The sequence below is a fragment of the Tupaia chinensis genome, unplaced genomic scaffold, assembly GCF_000334495.1.
Source record: "Tupaia chinensis unplaced genomic scaffold, TupChi_1.0 Scaffold000002_1, whole genome shotgun sequence".
NCBI lineage: Eukaryota > Metazoa > Chordata > Mammalia > Scandentia > Tupaiidae > Tupaia > Tupaia belangeri.
Window position 1 is genome coordinate 1176699 of NW_006159428.1, and position 21033 is coordinate 1197731.

Here is a 21033-nt window from a genome sequence, read left to right on the forward strand (position 1 = left end):
TCAAGCAAGATTTATCACAGAAATACAAAATTTGTTTAGTATTTGAAAATCAATTCCACCATACTAACAAACTTATCAATGAAAAAGGGAATGAAAACCTCAATAGATGACAAAACAACAACAACCAAAACTACTAGGTAAAATGCAGCATCTATTGCTAAGAAACTAAGAAACTAAAAGTGGAAGGGAAGGATCTCAGTCTCTGAGAGAGTATATGAAAACCTACAGCCAGCATCATACCTAATGGTTATTATGGACTGAAGGTCTGTTTTCCTACAAACTTCATGTGTTGAAGCCCTAATCTCCAATGTGTTGATATTAGTCACTACGGAAATGCGTTTTAAGACATACAGACGAAACTACCATAAATCTCTAAAAATAAGAGACCTTATCGAGTCTTGGAGAGATATATGAGCAACTGAGACTCTTATTCACTGCTGATGGGACTGTAAAGTAGCATAACTGTTTTGGAAAACCGCTTGTCTGTTTCTTTAAAAAGTTAAGTCATCACCTACAACATGATCCACACATTCCGTTCCTTGATACTTACCCAAGCCACATGGGAGCAAAAGATCGTACAAAAGTCTTCAAAAAGTTTGTGGAAAATGTATTCTGGAAGAACTGGTCCAGGGCCAGTGCAGACGCCCTGCAGCACCTGGTGAAGCCACTCAAACTGCAGGTCAGCGTGGAGAGGATCAGGGTCTCTCAGGCGACTGCGGAGCTTTGCCCGCGCTGCATGGAGAAAGCTTGCAAGGATGGTCGGTGTTCCAGCTGGAAGCAACCCTTCTGGGAGCCCAGACCCTGTGCTTTCCTCTGAAGACTTGAGAGAAGTTTCCCGAGGAATGCCTTTAAGCACAAACAGATAAACAACGGCCTCTATATCTCCAGAAAACACTTTTCTCTGGCAAATACCTTTTATGTATTTCAGACCTTCCCAGTGACCTGGTCCTATAGCCAAAATTTTACTGAAATTGATTTGCTTTTCCTGAAATAAGGAAATTAGGTGAATAAGAGTTTTTAGTCATAATGGCCTGGTTCTTTTGGCAACGCATTGTATTTGGGACAAAATATTTACTGCCAAATATAATAAAATACACACCTTTCATAAGCAAATCCCTAGTGTTTTTCTTTTTTTTTTCCCTTCAGTTTTTTGATATAGGGTGTGTATGCTCACTCAAGACACTTGAAGAGAGAAAGTGAGAAATCACCCCCCGAAGGATGGCGACATCTCAGTTCCTTCTCTTCCATTCTCCTCCTGGGATTTTGGGCACATATGCACATATGTTTTTCAAGCCCCTGGGTCCAGGACTCAAACCACACAGTTGGCCATATGGATTCGAACTGCCCCAACCAACCACCATACCACCTGGCTGGCCTTGAATTTATGATTTCTAAATAAAGACAAGAAAATTAAAATTAGGGAAAAGAATGGAGTTTACTAATCAAATGATGCCTTGGTTTTTCTAGATAAGCAGTTTATTTTATTTTTAACAATAAACATGAGAGCTTTTCCTTAGCAAACTTGTCTGGAAAGATTAATGCTATGTTTTAGGTTGCCCCATCCTGTATTATGAACCAATTTTGATTGCTGTTGTCTTAACTTCCTTTCCTTAGTTGTGATTGTACTTCAAGAAGAAATGCTACCTTATTACATGTCTTTAAAACTGTTTAAAATTTGGGGCCAGGGCCAGCAGGTGGCACGGTAGCTGACACACTGGACTCCCACATGGTTGACTGTGGTTCAAGTCCGGGATCTGGCAGCTTACTTTCTCACTTTTCTTTTTCCTCTTTCTCCCTCTCTGTCTCCCTTTGTCTCTCTCTGGTGAGCATTTATGCCCTACAGAAAATTTAAAATAATAATAAACATAAATATAAATAAAATATATAATTCTTTTTAAAAACATGAGGCCACCAGGTGGCATGGGTTTATGTCTTTGATTTAGTTTGGGACACTTTTAGAAGGATACTTTTTGCTTGTCATACATTTTTATGACAAACTTTTTATTTAGAAATAAAATTTCTGCTTAATTCAAAAAAAGAAAAGAAAGAAAACTATATGGGTAGCAAAAACTTGTATCAAAATACTGATACCTTAATTACATTTTCCACCAGCTTTTTTTTTTTTGGAGAGATTTTTGCTATAGGGCATGTGTGCTCGCCAGAAAGACAGAGACAGACAGAGAGACAGAAAGCGAGAAATCACCGCCCCAGGGGGGATGACCACGCTGCAATCCCTTCTCTTTCACTTTTTTCTTGGGATCTTGGGCACGGACGCACATGTACCTGGCGTGAGTTTAAGCCACCAGGTCCGGGACTTGAACCGTGGTCAACTACATGGGAGTCCAGCAACATAGCCATTATGCTGACTGCTGGTCCCTTTCCACCAGCTTTTTGAAGTTTCCTTATACAAAGACTGAAGAAGCCAGAGAAAGTGTACATACTATGTGACTCCATTTCAAAACCAATTTGAAATGAAGTCAAAACTTAAACATAAAAACCAAAAACATGAAACTAGTAAAAGAAAACCTAGAGCAAACATTTTACTGCATTAGTAGGGGCAAAGAGGTTTCGAATAAAACTTTAAAAGGACAGGCAACAAACACTAAAATAGAAAACTGGGATTCTATCAAACTAAAAAGCTTCTGGACAGCAAAGAAAATGATCATCAAAGCAAAGAGACAACCCAGAGAATGAGAAAAAAAATTCGCAAACTACATTTGATGAGATTAGTAACCAGAACAGACAAGGAACTCAAAACAACTCAACAACAATGATTGAAAAAAAAATCTGTAAAAATGGGCAAATGTTCTGAACAAGGCCTTTTCAAAAGAAAACATACAAATGGCCAATAAACATATGAAGAAGTGCTCAACATCATTATGTAAATGCAAACCCAAGGAAACAATGAGCTATCAAGTCATCTGAATTAGAATGGATGTTATCAAAATGATGAAAAATGAGAAATTCTGATGATGAGAATGCAAAGAAAGGGGAACTCTTTTATATTGTCATAGGGAATGTAAATTAATACAGCCATTATGGAAAATGGTATGGAAGTTCCTCAAAAACTAAAAATGGAACTGCCATACAATGCAGCATCCTATTAGTAGGCATCTATCCAAAGGACAGGAAAATCAGTATGCCCTAAAGACAGCTACACTCCTGTGTTTATTGCAGCACTGCTCATGCCAGCCCAGATGCGGAATCAGCCTATTGTCCATTAACAAACCAATCAATACAGAAAATCTCTAAATATATATGTATACGCTAAAGAACACTATTTACCCATTAAAGAGAATACAATTATGTTATTTGAGGTAACATGGGCCTGGTTGGACCCATACACCTTAGTGGCTTGAAAAACATGCTGGGCATATGTGCATGTGTGATCAAATCCCAAGAGGAAAATGGAAGAGAAGGGATTGAGGTGTCATCACCCTTCTAGGGGGTGATTTCTCACTTTCCCTCTCTCCATGTCTCTTGAGTGAGCACATGTACTCTATAGCAAACATAAAATTAAATTAAAATAAAATAAAATGAAACACCAGGAATTCACTTACGAAAGAGGTGCATAAGATGTTAAGTGAAATAAGCCAGGCACAGAAAGAGAAATATCACATGTTCTCCCTCACATGTGGAAATTGGAAACGTGACACATAGGAGAGAGTTTGAAAATGGCTAGTAGAAGGGGCCAGCAGGTGGCGTGGTGGTTAAGGTGCTGGAAATCCCACATGGCCAATCACGGTTCGAATCTTGGACCTGGTAGCTTGCTCTCTCACCCTCTCTCTCTTTCTCTCTGCCTGTCTTTCTCTGGCAAAAACTCATGTTAAATAATAATAATGAAAATGACTAGTAGAAGCTGGGAAGGATTCAGAGGCAAGGTGGAGTGATGTTGATTAATGGGAAAAAAAAGGGTAGATAGCTAGGCATGACCATTTCCAGTACTATAAAATGCAGTGGAGTGACTCTGCAGTACTAAACAATTTACGATTGTCAGAAAAGGATGACGTATTTTTCTGTGTTTTTCTATGCCAAATGATGTGACTTTTCCGACCCCCCAACATATCAGAGTAACTAGAAAAGAGGTTTTTGAATATTTCCACCATGAAGTAATAACAAATCGTCAGGATGTTGGATACATTAATTATCCTGATTTGATCATTGCCCATTGTATTTTTGTACTGAAAAAATCAAATCGTATTCCACAAATATGTATAATTGCTATGTGTCAATTAAAAATACTTAGAAAATTCAAACTAATGAACAGTAATAGAGAGCAGATCAGTGAAGGGCACAAGGAAATTTGGGGTTATGAATATCTTCATTAACATGATTGTGTGATGATGTCACCAGTGTATAGATATATATAAATATTTCATATTGTACATTCTATGAGCAACTTACTGTGTATTAGTTATACATCAGTAATGCTGTTAAGAAATTCTTTCTTCCAAAAACTGGCCAGAGGGCACATGTATTTGCCAGAGAAAGAGGGGCAGCGAGGAAGAGAGGGAGAAACACTCCCCGTGGGGTAGTGATCTCATCTCAATCCCTTCTCTTTCATTTCTCTCTCCTTTCATGATTTTGGGCATGTACACATACATGGCTGGCATGTTTTTCAAGCTGCCTGGTCCAGGACTTGAACCATGTAGTCTGACCATGTGGAATGCTGCTCCCTTAACTATTATTTTATTTTATTTATTTTATTTTTTTTGGAGAGGTTTTTGTTATAGGGTGCGTGCGCTCGCCAGACAGACAGAGACAGAGAGACAGAAAGCAAGAAATCACCCCCCAGAGGGGATGGTCACGCTGCAATCCCTTCTCCTCCTGCATTCTCCTCTTGGGATTTTGGGCACACATGTACACACACCCCGTGTGAGTTGAAGCCACTGGGTCCAGGACTTGAACTGTGGTCGACTACATGGGAGTCCAGCGACACAGCCATTACACCAACTGCTGGTCCTACTGCTCTCTTAACTATTAAGCCATAGGCTGGCCCCCCAAAAGAAAATATTTCAATAAGTAGATTTTTTATAAATCTCATTGACATCTTGCTATGTGCATTAATAACTGTCAATGATGCTGTAATTATATTCAGTCTCATTTTTACAGAACAGGGCAATTGAGAAATCTCTCAGCTCCTTGCAATGCAGACTGTAAATGCTCGTCTTTGATTTATTCTTCTATATGCGGAAGAGATGATATTGAATATTTCTCTCCTTGCTTTGGAGGTTGTAGAAGTTCTAAACAGTTAAGCAGGCAAAAGGTAATTATTTTTTATTATGCTTCTTTTTTTTCCCAGTAAGATGTTCAACTTGTAGATGTTGTTTACATTTGACTTCTAGTTCTTTATGAAAGTACTCCCCCGACTTTTCCTTTGTTTAAATGTGTAAAATAAAACAAGAGAATTTGTTCTATGTTGCTACAGTACTAAATAATGGGAATTGGGAGTGGAAAAGATATTCCTGTTATGAAAATATGCCTCCGTATATGATGTCACACCAGCTTTATTGTTTTAGAGCCGTGAACAGCTGTCACCTACCTCTTGACATAGCAAAATGGAAAGAAATGATCCAACACATTTTGTCTTCCACTAATGTAGTTTCTCTTAGTTCTGTGCCATCAGCAGCACCCAATCGCCCAAGACCTTGAGCAGCCTGGGAGGCAAACAGACCGCTCCCTGACAACCAATCGTATCCTCCTGATGCATTGTGCTCATCCTTGCCCAGCCTCCTGGCTATGTAGGGCCATACGTATGTGCCTTCGTGCTCAGCTCATTTACACTGGGACGGGAATAGAACCTGGACTTTTCATGCAGCCTCAGCCACCACAAAGGGGTGCCTTCCCACCTGGACCACCATGGCTGGACTGACTTTTTGCAATTTTTTATTTGTTTTTGTTATAGGGCATGTACACTCTTCAGAGAGACAGAGAGAGAAAGAAGGAAAGAGAAATCTCCCCCAGTGACCACAGTGCAATCCCTTCTCCTCTTGGGATTTTGGGCACACACACACGTACCCTGTATGATTCTCAAACCGCCAGGTCTGGGACTTGAGCTGCAAACCTGGCTATGTGGGATCTAGCACCTTACCCTCCAAACCAGCTGCTGGTCCAGTTTTTTGTTTTGTTTGTTTGTTTCTTTCTTTCTCTCATTAAATTTATTTTATTTTTTTCAAAAATTGTAGAAAAACTTTATGAATAGATTCTTACACAAGAATCTAAACATATTCAAGAAAAACATATGCAGAGCACCCAAATTACCAGAAAGGTAAACCCCAGCCCTTCTTTTTTGTTATGGGATAAAAAGAACAGAAAAGAGGAAAAATGATCTTTTTTGTTCTTTTTGTTAAGTTTTTGATATAGAGCTCGTACACTCACAGGAAAGAGACAGAGAAAGAGAGAGGGAAAATGAGAAAGCTCCCCCCATAGGGGGGTGACCACACCACAATCCCCTCTCCTCCTCTCTCCTCTCAGGATTTTGGGTATGCATGCATCTATGCACACATGCACACATGCCTGGCATGATTTTCAACTCACTGGGTCTGGGACTCGCACCACGGTCAGTCATATGGAAGGCCACCATTTTAACCACCACAACACCTGCTGGCCCCTCCTGCTTGTTCTTAATTGTGGCCACCTATGCAGTCAGTTTTTCAAGCAGAGTTTCTATTCCTTTGCTAGGATTTTTGTTTCTTTCCGACGTGGGAATCGGGCCTTTCAGTATAGCTCTGACTTTGTTTGCAACTTCCTGGTTAGGACTCTGCAGAAGGCTAGAAAGAATAATGACACCTCAGTTTATACTAGCCCGGGACTTCAGGTTCTTCATACCCACATGCTCTACAAGTGTTTTTGCAAAACAACCTTCTCTTCCATTTTCTTTCATCTTTTTATCTTGTTCTATTAACCACTTCAGTACAGGATGTCCTGCAGGATGTTCTGCAACATGAAGCTCTCTGTCCTTGCCTCCGGGGTGTAGTTCTGCTGCTGCCAAGCTGGCGATTGCATCCGTGGCCAGCTGCATATCGCTGGTGGCAGATCCCAGAATGCCAGCCACCAACACACAGGCAGACTTATCTAGCACCAGGGGCATGTCCTTGCAGGTAGCTTAACAAAGCTGGAGAAATGGAGTCCAACAGCTCGTGTCGGCGGATTTCTGCCTTTCTTACTGTGTGCATTTCCGTCTCCTTTCTGCAGAACTTCGATGATTTCTCAGACCGTATGTGCAGGGTCTCCGGGGCTTAGTAGATATAACAGGACCTTCCTTCCGTATTTGTCAGCTACTGTGTTAGGTAAAGAACAGATCACTTCTGGTATGATTATCTGCTCCACAAGCTATTGTCAATACAGCTGAATACTGCCAGTAAAGTCAAATGGGAGTATTAGCCATTACCCACCTTTTCTACATAAGTCTTCATTGTTTTCACAATTACTTGCCTGTCCTTGGGCGTACCATACCGCAGGCAGTGCATGGCCACTCTGGCGCCATCATGTGTGTGTGCCACGTATATCACTGCTTCACGGATGGCTTCAATCAGTTCTGATCTGAGATATGGGGGTGCAGAGGTAAAAACGTCTAAGAATACTTTATGCACCAATGAGTGCTTAATCACAGCTTCCTTCTGGGCCATTGGAGTTAGAATCTGCTTCATTTCATCCATAATGCGCTCTCATTTTTCAGGCTTTGTCTCTAACATTTTGTCCAGAGTTGGGTGATCTGCTGATTTGTAAAGCTGAAATTTGTTCCCATAGTGCTCCTCTGTCAGCATGTTCCTCTGTTCCAGGATGGCTTTGTCATTGTAGGCGTACTCCACGATGGCCGATGCTTCTGTGTGTCGCAGCATCTTCCGCACGTGGCCTTTAAAACTTCTGATTACCTCTGCAATCTGTGGTTTACTTCTATATGTGAGAAATTTCTTAACAGTATTTCTGGAGTATTTGGCTTTACTCAGTTTGACCAAATCACCTCGCAGTTCTTTGAGGGCCCGTTTTCTCTTGTTCTTCGTTACCATACTGAATGTAACACTGGATCACCCGAGTTGAATCGTGTGCAAATGCAATAGTTTTAATTTTTCCTTGAATCAATTTCTGTAAGTCATTCATCCACTTTACTCTTTTTTCTTGTCACAGTCTTCCCTTCTTAAAATCTCCCAGATCTGCTTGGCCCAAGCGGCAATGTCATAGTTGGTTTTGTCATTAAGTTGCCTACTCTGCTTCAGGTCTCTCTTCTTCTTTTCGTCACTTTGACTGTCTGGAATTTTCTCTTCTTGTGGAATTTATTCGCCTGTTGGAATTTGTTCTTAGGTGCTTTGTCCCCTTGTTGCTTTATAGAACTGCTTTACTTTCCCCAGGTTTCTCAAAGTTCTTTGATGTGATTTTAGGTCCACCTTCCTTAACAACTTCTCTTGGGAATGTCTTTGAAGAGCCAGAGTCACTGTTTTTATGGAATCTCTTTTTTTCTTGAAATGCCTTTGTATTGCTTCCTGTTAATTTTTTTCTTCACTTTGACTTCCATCGTATCAACTCCCACATGTGGGGCCGAAGTGAGAGCTAGAAGCAGATCTCCAATCCTGCTTTCGCTTCTGTGCCTGACTCCCTCTTTATCTCATTTAAAGAGGAAAACAAAAACATTAGAGAGAGACTTTGCTATAGAGCATGTGCACTCCCTGGACAGAGAGAGACAGAAAGTGAGAAATTAGCCCCCAAGGGAGGATGGTCATGCTATAATTCCTTCTCCTCCCTTCTCTAGTTGAGATTTTGGACATGCATGCAACTGTGCCTGGCATGAGTTTAAGCTTCCGGGTATGGGACTCCAACTACACTCAACTATGTAGGAGTCTAGTGACGTAACCATTCTGCCATCTCCTGGTCCCTAGCCCAGTTTTTTAACAGAACTTTTAAGTTGTAATCAACAGGGGGAAGGAGATTTCGAAGATTTCTATCTTGTCAGGAAAGGTACTCTCATATTATTTTAAACACTGTATAATTTCATAATTATGTTACAAATAATGATATAACTATCCTGGCTAATTAATTTCTGTTGAATAACTCAGCAAAATACCTTCAGTTTATAGAAGTATGTGTATTTTAGATGTATTTTTTGGTTTGGAATAAATTTTACTGTATCTAGGAACAATTTTCCATGTATTTTGAAGGCAGGTGAGGCTGTCTTATTGTTCCATCAAAGATAGAGCTTACTTCTCTTTTTTTGTTGTTTGGTTTAACTTCAGGGATGCCATTGAGTAGTTACCTTTATAGTCTGTAAGTGACAGAGAGCGTGTATACTTTCTCTAGTGTTCTCCCACAGTACTTGGCTTCATTATGTCACTCTTAGTCTAACATTTTCTCAAAGAATTATTTTTAAAATTTTATTTATGATTATTAAATTTTTCAACTTGCAATAGGGCATGTGTACTCACCAGAGAGAGACAAAGAGAGAGAGAGAGAAAGAGAGAGAGAGAAAGTAAAAAAGCAAGCTGCTAGGTCTGGAACTCAAACTGAGGTTGGCCATGTGGGAGTCCAGCACCTTAACCACCATGCCACTTGCTTGTTCCTCTGTGACATATTTTATATTAAAATTATTTGCACAGATCCATTTCTGAAATAGTCAACAAGTTTATAGAGACAATACTACTCAACTCTAGAAATAGAACATAAACAAGGGCTGCCACTGTAGCCTAATGGTTAAAGGAGTGGATTCTACATGGTCAACCAATTTGAATCTCAGCCCAAGCAGTTTGAAAAACACTCTAGGTACATATGTGTGTGTGCCCCAAATTCCAATGTGATAGAGACATGGAGAAGAGATTGTGGCAGGACTATACTCCTGGGGTGTGGTGGGGTGGTAATTTCTCTCTCTGTTTTCTTTCTTGTAAGCACACAGCTTCTGACAATTAAAATATATATAAATAAAAGCAGCAATAACAAAGATTTAAGAAATATTTTTAAAAATTCTACTCTTTTTTAAGTTCAATACATTTTTTTAATTTAAATTTATTTATTTACATTCATTCACTGTACATCATTATAGCATACAAAATGAGATTTTCCATCCAGAATACACTGTATATTGGCTCAATCAAGCACATCAACATACGTGTTATTGCCAGCAAATAATTTTCTATTTCTTGTTTCCTGTATATTTTGCTTGTTTTCCCATCCTTGATTCCCTATCTCTCACCCTCTGTCATCTTCCACCCTCCTCCCACACTGTCTCTGGTATCTATGGTTGCTTTCTATTCCTTTCCCCCCCCACACATTTTATTGATTCACTAAAGATCTTAATTAATCTAAATATTTTGAATAGCAAGCACAGCTGATATATACATATCCATAAATACATGTCTGACTTTAGGCATAAACCTCAGTGAGTAGAATGAACATAGTATAAAGTAGCACCTAACTGGGGCTATATATCTTACTGCAATCATCAAATAGGTATTTTTAATGCATCCTTTTTTTTTAGTTTCAAGAAAAACTGTTTTAGATTTTTTTTCTGTAACTTTTTTTTAAAACTTAATTAATTTATATTCATTCCCTAAGCATTGTCACAGCATACAAAATGTGATTTTCCATCTAGAATATACTGCATAGTGGCTTAATCATTCATGTTATCATCAAAACTTTTCCATTTCTAGTTTCATATATATATATGTGTATGTATGTGTGTATATATATATGTATGTGTATATATATATATATATATTTTTTTTTTAACCCCTATTTCTAACCCTCTGTCCTTTCCCACCCTCTTCTCACATCTCTGGTGTCTACAGTTGTCTTCCATTCCTTTTCCTCCCACATTGTATTGTTCACACAATTTCTTAAATAATCTAACTACTTTCAATAGCAAGTTCAGCTGGTAATTTCAAGAAAAGCAGTTTTAACTTAAATCAAAGAAGCACTAAGGAACTTTGCTTAAAACTGAAAGCCAGGATGCACATTAGGATTGTTCAAATGGTAGGTACATGACCCTATTGACATCTCAAGACAGGACACAAATCCTTAAAACCGGATAACAAAGCATAGAAGAAAATCAGCAATGTTTTATCAAGTCATAAAATTCTATTTCACCAATTCAGTCTCATGTACTTTATCTTCTGTTGTGGTTCGATCTTCCCAATTAAATTCTGGCATATAATATTCAGCTCCAGGCTTGTTCCTATGATTAAGTTGGCCATTTTCTTAGTTTTTGAACTTTTATTTCTGAGTGTCTGTATTTAATTTTCCTGGTATAGCACTCCCTTGAGAACTTCTTGAAGGTCTGGTCTGGTGCTGGTAAATTCTTTCAGGTTTTGTTTACTTTCACGTTTTGTTTTTTCTTCTCACATGAAGGATAATCTTGCCGGCTACAATATTCTTGGTTTAAATTGTTTTTCCCTTAACACTTCGAATATATTTTCCCATTCTTTCCTTGCTTGCATTGTTTCCGATGAGAGGTCTGCTGTTAGCCTGATGGGATATCCTTTGTAGGTAACTTGATGTTTCTCTCTTCCAATCTTAATATCTTGTCTTTGTCTGTGGTTTTGGTCAATCTGGCTATAATATGTCTTGGAGAAGATCTTCTTGGGTTGATTCTATTTGGGGTCGTCTGTATTTCTTGGGACTGGATCTTTGAGTGCCTCTCTAGGTTTGGAAAGTTTTCTTGCAAGATTTCATGGAATAGATTATCACTGTCCTTATGAGACTCTTCTCCTTCTGGAATACCAATTATCCTGATGTTTGAACATTTGATGGTATCTAGTATTTCTTGTATATTATTTTCATTTTTGGGGCCATTTTCTCAGACTTTGTGGTGGATTTTTCTAGTACAGCAATTTTCTCTTCTACGTCTGAGATCCTATTTTCTGTATGATCTAATCTGCTTTTAATACTTTCAAGGGAGATTTTGACTTTCTGTATTACAGCTTTCATCTCTAACAGGTCCCTTTGATTCTTTCTTAAAGTGTGTAATTTCTCTTTTAGATCTTTCAAGAATTTCCTCACCTCCTGTAACTTGTCAGCTCCTTTCTCCTTTCTCTTCTTCACTTCATTGTCTCTCTTCTCTTCCATCTCTGTTAGCTTTGCCATTATGAATATTCTAAATTCTTTATCAGACATTTCAATAATTTGCATTGGACTGTCTGTGGATGAAAAGGAGTTATTCTTTTCCCTGGGAAGAGAGGTATGTTCTTGCTTTCCCATATTTCTTTTGGTCCTGTGGCGATTTCTAGTCATCTGATGGATGGTGTGTTTCTTCCTAATTCTTCAAGTTCAATCTGAATGTTTAGGAGCATGCAGAAAGTGGTGATCTGTAATCTCTTTGCTGTTCTGTTGTGATCCCTTTGTGCAGCAGATTCAATAGACACTGAGGAATATGTTAACCCTAATAGTATTTGAAAGTTTGGCTATAGTTCCCTTAGATCTGTCTAGGAGAACAGTAAATGGAGATTGAGGAGCAGAGAGATGAGATAAAAGAAAAAGAAAAGACAACAGAGAGAGAGAGAGAAACAACAAGAATGAAGAAACAGAAAAAAAGTAAAAAAATTAAATAATAATAATTATTATTATTTTAAAAAAAGCACAAAATAGAAAACCACACGGCGTGCTAGCTAGTTCTCAGGTGCCATGAAGAATCATCTTCTGAAGGCCTGTCTTTTGCATCTCCTGCCTGGGTGGAAGGGCGAGGGGGGATTATTAACAAGACAAAGGCTTTACAGATGCTCAGTAAATATTTGTTGAATGAATACATTAGTACTAAAATATTATTTTAAATTAACCTCTTTTTTGATGAAGTAATAGTTTTTCATGTCAATAATTCAAATATTCCAAACTGTACCTTTAAATGTGTCATCTTTCTATTTTAAGCCCTCCATACCCTGTGCTTATATTGAAATGCAGTCAGTGTTTTCTTCTTTTTTTGTGCATCCTTCTAGAAATAGAAATATACATGTTAAAGTACACAGAGCCTTTTTATACAGATGGGAGCATGTTATACATTTTTCACGGACCTTGCTCTTTTATTAATGTTATCAAAACTAACTGGATTCCTCTTTGCTAGGGCAATATATCTAGGAAGAGAAATACTAATAAAGTCTCACAAGCCTTTGTCTAAAACTCTTGAATTAAAATATCTCAACTGCTGGGGGCACTGGACTCCCACGTGTTCAACTGTGGTTCGAGTCCCAGACCTGGTGTTTTGCTTTCTCACTCTCTCTTTCTCTGACTCTTGCTCTGTGCCTTTCTGGTTAAATTAAAATAAATAAATAAAGTTCAATAAATAATTTTTTAAAAGTCTCAACTGTTGACTTTAAAAAGGAAATGTACATAATAACTGAGATAATAGTGAATCTCACTCAGCAAGAGCAGCATCTATAATCAGAGTACTATTTCTGTACCAACACTTGTGAATATTCTCATTTAAAGAGGAAACAAAAACATTAAATAGCTTTACATTAGTCTAGGTCATATTTTGTCATGAAATGAGTTATAAGAGAAGCCTTTAGTTTTCAGAATTCTTTAGACTTAGAAATTGTGAGTAAAGTACTGTGGGCCTATATTAGTGACTTAGAAACTAACACTTACTTAGTAATGAACAGCTTATGAATCAATCACAAAACTAATGTTTTGTAAATTTTGTGGTGGTCTTCCTATGTTCTTGGTCATGACTGAGTATTTGACAGTCTTTTAAAGTGTATCCATTATCTCAATGAATCGTAATATTTAATTTTCCTTAGAAGAAACAAATTATTTATGTGTTTGTCAATGATAAATACATTTTATTATTTATTTAGATATTTAAGTTCTTGCACTAAGTTTATACAAGTTGGTGAACACTGACAAATTACAGAACTATAACCACACATTCCCAGACAATATAAATAAATCACTGAACTAACATTAATACACATCACCATTTTATCAGTTACATAATAAACAAATTATCAAGTATCCAAATACTGAATTGCACAGCTCAAAATATTAGATATCTGCTCTATTCATTAGCAGAAACCTACTTTTTTTTTTTTTTTGCAAGAAATTGGAAAGAAAAAAAAATCACACTTCAATCAAAAAACTGTGGGTAAACTTCCATTAAATATGAAACAAATTAAGAATTTCAGAAGTTTTATGATTAAGAATTATTTTAGCTACAATAAAGCATTTCTACCTTTAAAAAATATTTCCTAAATTAAAGAGCATATTCTACATGTTCTGCAAAGACAAAGGCAACAGTTTACTAAAAAATACTTAATATCCCCCTCCCTCCTCCCCTTCTTTTTTAGGCCCTCCGTGCTAAGCTGCTCCTCAGTGTGCGAACATTAAATTAACTACAAGACATTTTTGAGGGGAGGGGGTCTGGAGACAGTAAAGACATGTACTTCTTCTGTACAATGTAGATTTTCAAAATGGAGTTTATTTTTATAACAGCATAAAACGAGATTTAAAAAGATATGAAATTATCACCATAACACTTGGTAAAAACAATGGTTGAGCAAACGTGATATATACTGGTATGAAAGTGAGAGATGTAAACATGACGTGAGCAGGCAAGTAGCCACACAGGCCCTGCTTGCAATGTTTGAAAAGACTGAAAGAATAAACCGTGTGAGTTCTAGAGTGTTCACAGTTCCTGGGACTTTAGTTCTGTATGATACTAAAAAATATACAAGTATTGGTGTCGTTTGACATCTAATCTTTCTAAATTTCTTATAAATTGTTAAGATTCTGGCATGGGAATAGATTTAAGGACATGACTCAATACCACATGATTTCAGGGAAGATCAGTTAGTACAAATAATAAACACGCTTTAAATGTTGAACAGCAGGGACCAGCAGTTAGCGTAATGGCTATGTTGCTGAAGTCCCATGTAGCCGACCGTAGTTCAAGTCCCGGACCCGGTGGATTAAACTCACACTGGGTGCATGTGCATGCATGCCCAAGATCCCGAGAGGAGAATGAAAGAGAAGGGATTGCGGCGTGGCCATCCCTCCTGGGGGGGAGGGGGATTTTTCGCTTTCTATCTCTCTGTCCCTCTGTCTTTCTGGCAAGTGCAAGCGCCCTATAACAAAAACCTCCCCCCCCCCAAAAAAAATGTTGAACAGCAAGAATCTTTTTGCTAAGGGTCATATAGGTTGACCATAACCCAAACATAGAGGATTCAATTCTGTCAAATTTTGTGGCCTGGTAAAACTTCTTTGCCATAGTCCCATGGAAGCTTCATTAGACTTCACCAAGCCAACATGTTGGCTAATACGTATGACAAATTAGGTCCTGATCAAGTTCCACTTCCAAGAGAATAGCATCAACCAAGCCCCCCACACCCCAGTTTTATTGAATGCAGCAGTTATTTCTGTGACCATTGGAGTCTTTGAAGCACAGTCACATTTTAGAACAATACTTCTCCAAGTATAAAAGTTGCTTGCTGTTAAAAGCTCCACGCAGCTTTTGCCTTATGAATTTTAAGACACCTCGCATCTTCATATTTCATTCCACCTTCAGTTAATGCTAGGGCAACTAGCACTGGAGCTCTCCCAAGGTCTGCAACACGATGAACAGCAATACGACAACCAGGTTCTTCACGAAACTTAATTCTTACAGAACTTAACCAGTCATCAGCCATCTGGTTGGATGGTGGTGCACCATCATGAAAAGGTCAATTGAAACATGGATACCTTCTTTTCCACAAGAGCAGTGTTGTAAGTTGCTTCACATATTCTTACTACTGTAGTAAATCCATATCTTTTAAGTTCCTCTGTAAATTTGCTTAAGGTCATGTTGGTTGGATTTGCATAATAAGAAATCTCATGTTCTTGTATGTGACCTCTACAGGAGCTGGGCAGTTCATTAGAGCCATGTAAATTTAGTTAAAAAACACTCAATAGGGCTATGTAAAAACTTAAAAAACTGAATAGAGAAATGATGCAAAGAAACTGAAGTCTACTTCAACATACTCCACTTGAAATTCTCAGTGCCGTGAGTACAAAGTTGACAGTAATGGGACATGAAATGAGCCTCCTAACAAGAAGCAGCAATTCTTCAACCCATAACACTGAGCCAACAGAAAGGAAGTGCACTGGGGTTTACCCCTTCCAGGTCAGAACTCTTGTAAAATGCTCTGCAGATCACAAATCAACTTGTGTGTCCAGGTTAACCATGTTTAGGGAGCTTCTTGGTGGAGTAGTAATGAATTCACTTATCTGCTTAGAGTCCGTGCTATGGCTAGCGGTAATCTCTACTGCCCTTTAGAAACTCCATAAATGTGTGGCCAAGGACAGCACAGAACTGAGGAATATGTTTACTCATTGAAGATTGTGGCCTAATCATACAGCAGGTCCAAGGCAGCAGTGACTCAGACGGTGTGGCAGTGCAGGCGGCGGCAGTGGCACCACACTCTACCTTGCAGGGAGCAGCTGGAAGAGAGAGCATCACGGAGTCAGCCCTCAGCCGAAGGACTCACTATGTGTACTGAGGCTGGAAAACACAAACTTTAAAGAATGATTTGTTAACATTTTTATTATTGTTTTTTTAAGAAGTATATTTTAAAGTAATTTAAAGTATGTGTATTGACTGCCACTTCTCTTTTCTAAGACTAAGACATCTGCTTGCTGAAGAAACTTGTTCCTATTACAGACTACTCATTGCTCGCTAACCATTTAAACTTTATTCATGTTAGAACAGTGCATGTGAGAGTGTGTGTGAGAAAGAGGAATAGAGGGGGGAATGGAGAAAGAGCCAGAATGCGAGCTAAATGGACACCCTCTCCAGGGCTTGGTCATGCCAAAATCCCCTGCCTCTAGTCTTCTAGCCTGGGGGTTCCTGGGTACTTGCGGGAGCCACCTCTGAGTTTCGGCTGACATAAGAAAGGATCTGAACTCTGTTGGTGGTGTGCCTTCTAGTATGCCACCTCCTGTGCCACAGAAACTGAGCCTCTTAAGCCATTTACATACATGTGATCCTCAATAAGTTCGTGGAAATGTGGATTATGAAAAAACTATGCATGGATTTAAACCAAAATATTTTGTACCAAAATAAACTTGTATTTTTAAAATTATATTTAATTACTGTACTTATTTTTATTTATTTATTTATTTATTTCGATTTTTGCTATAGGGTGCCTGTGCTCACTGGAGAGACAGAGACAGAGAGACAGAGTGAGAAATCACTCCCCACCCCAGGGGGATGGCCACACAGCAATCCCTTCACATCCATTCTCCTCTTGGGATTTTAGGTGTACATGCACAAGTGCCCAGTGTTGAGTTTTAAGCCATCGGGTCCAGGACTGGAACAGTGGTCAACTACATGAGAATCCAATGATGTAACCATTGTGCAATCTGCTGGTCCCTCACTGTACATCTTTATAGCATACAAAATGTTTTTTCCTGTGTGAATACAGTGCATATTAGTCAAGTTATAGATATTCCCATGTACATTATCAACAGATAACTTTTCATTTTTGTTTCTGTTAAGTTTTTCCCCATGATCCCTTTCCTCCTTATCCACCCCCTCCTATAGTGTCTCTCCTATCTTCAGTTTCCCTCCCTGATGGTATTTTTTTAAAAGAATTATTTCACTTTATTTACATTTATTTATTTATTTTTTAATTTGACCAGAGCAGGACAGAGTGAGGGTGAGAGAGAAAGAGGAAAAGTGAGAAAGCAAGTTGCTGGGTCTAGGACTGTAATCGCGGTCAGCCATGTGCTGTCCTCCCACCCATTCCTGATATTATACCTTCTAGTACAATGCCTGTCTTTCATAGTCTGGCTTGCTTAACTTAGCATTAAATCTTCCATATTCACCCTCTTTATAGCATATGTCAGGTATCATAGATTATTTTAGGACTGAGTAGTATCCCATAAAGTACATGTACCACATTTTTTCAATCTATTTTTTTCTTGAACATTTGGGCTGATTCCATGTCTTAGTGATTGTGAATGATGCTGTAATGACAATGGATGTGCAAGTGTTTTTCTGACCAAGTGTGTTCCTATCCTTTGGTAGATACCCAGGAGTAGAACTACTGGTCATATGGTAATTCTATTTGTAGATTTTGGAGGAACCTTCATATTGCTCTTCACTATGACTATAATATTGTAATTTACATTCCAGCCAACACTATAAGAGAGTTGTCTCTTCCCCCACAGTCTCACCAGCACTTATCATTCTGTATTTTAAAATTCTCTGTCATTTTGACTAGAGTTAAGTGGTATCTCATTGTGGTTTCAATTTGCATTTTTCATATGATAAATGATGTTGAGCATGTTTTTATATACTTTTTGGCTGTTTGTCTTCTTTGGAGAATTGTCTGTTCACTTCATTTCCCCATCATTTAATTGGATTGATTTTTTTTTTTCAAGGTAAGCTGTTTGAGTTCCTTGTGTATTCTGGTTATCAGTCCCTTATCTGAGGCAGTTTGCAAGTATATTCTCCCATTCTTTTTTTTTTTTTTTAATAGACCACAGATTAGTTTATTTTTAACACCCATTACGCCATGAATTCATAGGGAATAGGTTGCAGTAGCTCAGGTTCCTTTCCATTGGTTCTCACAAAGTGTGCTTCTCTGGGTGGAGTAGGCTGGCACTTTAGTTGAACCCAGGTAACTTTCTCTTTGGCTTCTTTCTTTTTCTGGTCATTTTCCTTCACATGTTTTAGGAAGCTATCTCTGCTTTTAAAATGTTTAATATGCTCAATACGCACATTGATTCTCTTGGCAAGAATCTTGCCCTTAACTTGTTTGTTCACAACAATGCCGACAGCATGCTGGGTAACATTGTAGACTCTTCCAGTTTTGCCATGGTAACATTTGTGGGGCATTCCTTTTTGAACAGTACCCATTCCCTTAATGTCTACAATATCACCTTTCTTGTAGATTCACGTATATGTTGCCAAAGGAACAACTCCATGTTTTCTAAAAAGCCTAAAGAACATACATCAGGTGCCTCTCTTCTTTCCCATTGTGTTTGTCATTTTGGTTAATTAATGGAAGATGGCGGTTCCGGCCAAAAGGACAATATATTCTCCCATTCAGAGGGTTGTTTCTTCCCTCTAATTTTTGTGTCTTTTGCTGTAGAGAAGCTTTTTAGATTGATGTAGCTGCATTGTCTATTTTGGGGATTGTTGCCTGTGTTTTTTAGGTGTTATTTATGAAATCTTTGCCTACTCTGATGTCTCAGAGATTTTCCCCTGTGTTTTCCACCAGTAGTTTTATAGTTCAAGGTTTATGTTTAGATATTTGATCCACTTTAAGTTGATTTTTGTTAGTGAGTGGTAAGAGATAGGGGTCCAGCCTCATTTTTCTGCAGGCAAATATCTGGTTTTACCAGCACCGTTTGCAGAAGAGAAATTCTCTTCCACACTAGATTGTCTCCTGCCCTTTGTAGAAAATGAGTTGGCTGTATGTTTTGGGATTTATTTCTAGATCCTCTATTTTGTTCCATTGGACTACATGTCTGTTTTTGTTCCAGTGCCATGCTATTTTGATTATCACAGTTTTGTAATATATTTTGAGGTTAGGAAGTGAGATGCCTCCTACTTATTCTTTGTGTATAGTATTGCTTTGGCAATACTGGACTTTTATGATTCCAGATAAATTTTATGATTGTCTTTTCTATTTCTGGAAGATAATCTCTGGTAATTTAATTGGAATTGCACTAAATTTGTAAATTAATGTGGATAGAATCTGCATTTTAATTATATTTATTCTTTCAATCCAAGAACATGGGATGCTTCTCCATTTTCATATATCATATTCAATTTCTCTTTTTCATTTTTTATAGTTTTCTTTGTAGAGATATTCCACTTTCTTGGTTAGATTTATTCCTACATATCTTGTTTTTCTTGTGGCTAGTGAAATTGAATTGCTTTCTTTAATTCTGCCTTGATATATTCATTGTTGGTATATACAAATGCTATAAATTTTGTGTGTTGGTTTTGTATACTGTCACTTTACTGTATTCATTTATCACTTCCAGGAACTTCTTTGTAGATTCTTTCTATGTATATAATTATGTCATCTGCAAATAGAGATAATTTCACTTCTTTTACTATTTATTTTATTTTCTTGTCTGATTGCATTGGCTAAGACTTCCAGCACTATGTTGAAAAGTAGTGGAGAAAGTGGGCAGTCTTGTCTTATTCCAGTTTTTTAATGGAACAGCTTTCAACTTTTCCCCATTCAGTTTGATGTTAGCTAGGGGTTTTTCATATATGACTTCTATTGTGCTGAAAAATGTCCTTTCTATGCTGATTTTGCTGAGAGTCTTAATCATAAAAGGATGTTATATCTCATCAAATGCTCTTTCTGCATTGATTGATATGATAATATGTTTTTTATCTTTCCTTCTGCTAAGGTGATATATTACATTTATTGTTTTGCATATGTTGAACCACCCTTACATGCCTGAGATAAAGCCTACCTGGTCATGGTATGTAATCTTTTAAATGAGTTATTGGATACACTGCTAGTATCTTCTTGAGAATCTTTACATCTGTATTCATCAGGGTTATTGGTCTGTGGTTTTCTTTTTTCATTATGTCCTTGTCTATTTTAGGGATCAGGATGATGGAAGGTTCATAGAATAAATTTGGGAGGTTCCTTTCTTTTGGATTTTAGAAATAGTTTGAGTATATTGAGGCCAGCAGATGGTGTTTTGGCTCTGGACTCCCATATGCCAACTGTGGTTCAAGTCCAAAACATAGTGTCTTGTTCTCCCACTTTTTCTGTCTCTTTCAGGTAAGCATGTGTGATCTATAACAACTTATAATAATAATAAATAAAATTAAAATAAATGTTTTTGGAAAAAAGAAAAAAATAGTTTGAGAATAATTGAGGTTAGCTTTTCTTTAAATATTTTTGCATAATTTAAAAATGAAGCCATTTGTATATGGGCTCTTCTTTGTTGGGAGACTATTTATTACTAATTCCATCTCAACGCTTGTTATTGATCTCTTCAGGCTTTCTATTTCTTCCTAGTTCAATCTTTTTTTTTTTTTAATCTTATGTCATTTTAATTTATTTATCTATTTAATTATTTTGACCAGAGAGAGAGAGAAGGAGCGAG

The 21033-nt window shown here is 37.7% G+C and overlaps 1 protein-coding gene and 2 pseudogenes across 1 annotated transcript in view; 1 reads left to right on the plus strand and 2 right to left on the minus strand.

Annotated features, from left to right (window-relative positions):
- The window catches only part of SLCO6A1 (solute carrier organic anion transporter family member 6A1), a 68223-nt gene that overhangs the window by 37290 nt on the left and 9900 nt on the right, over nucleotides 1–21033 (plus strand). Inside the window, exon 9 of the mRNA XM_014587813.2 lies at nucleotides 5113–5266. Within this exon, the coding sequence (XP_014443299.1) occupies nucleotides 5113–5266 (154 nt within the window). The remainder of the gene's footprint in view (nucleotides 1–5112; nucleotides 5267–21033) is intronic.
- Nucleotides 6638–9236, minus strand: LOC106734818 (pumilio homolog 3 pseudogene; annotated as a pseudogene).
- On the minus strand, nucleotides 15057–16438 carry LOC102481016 (protein tyrosine phosphatase type IVA 1 pseudogene; annotated as a pseudogene).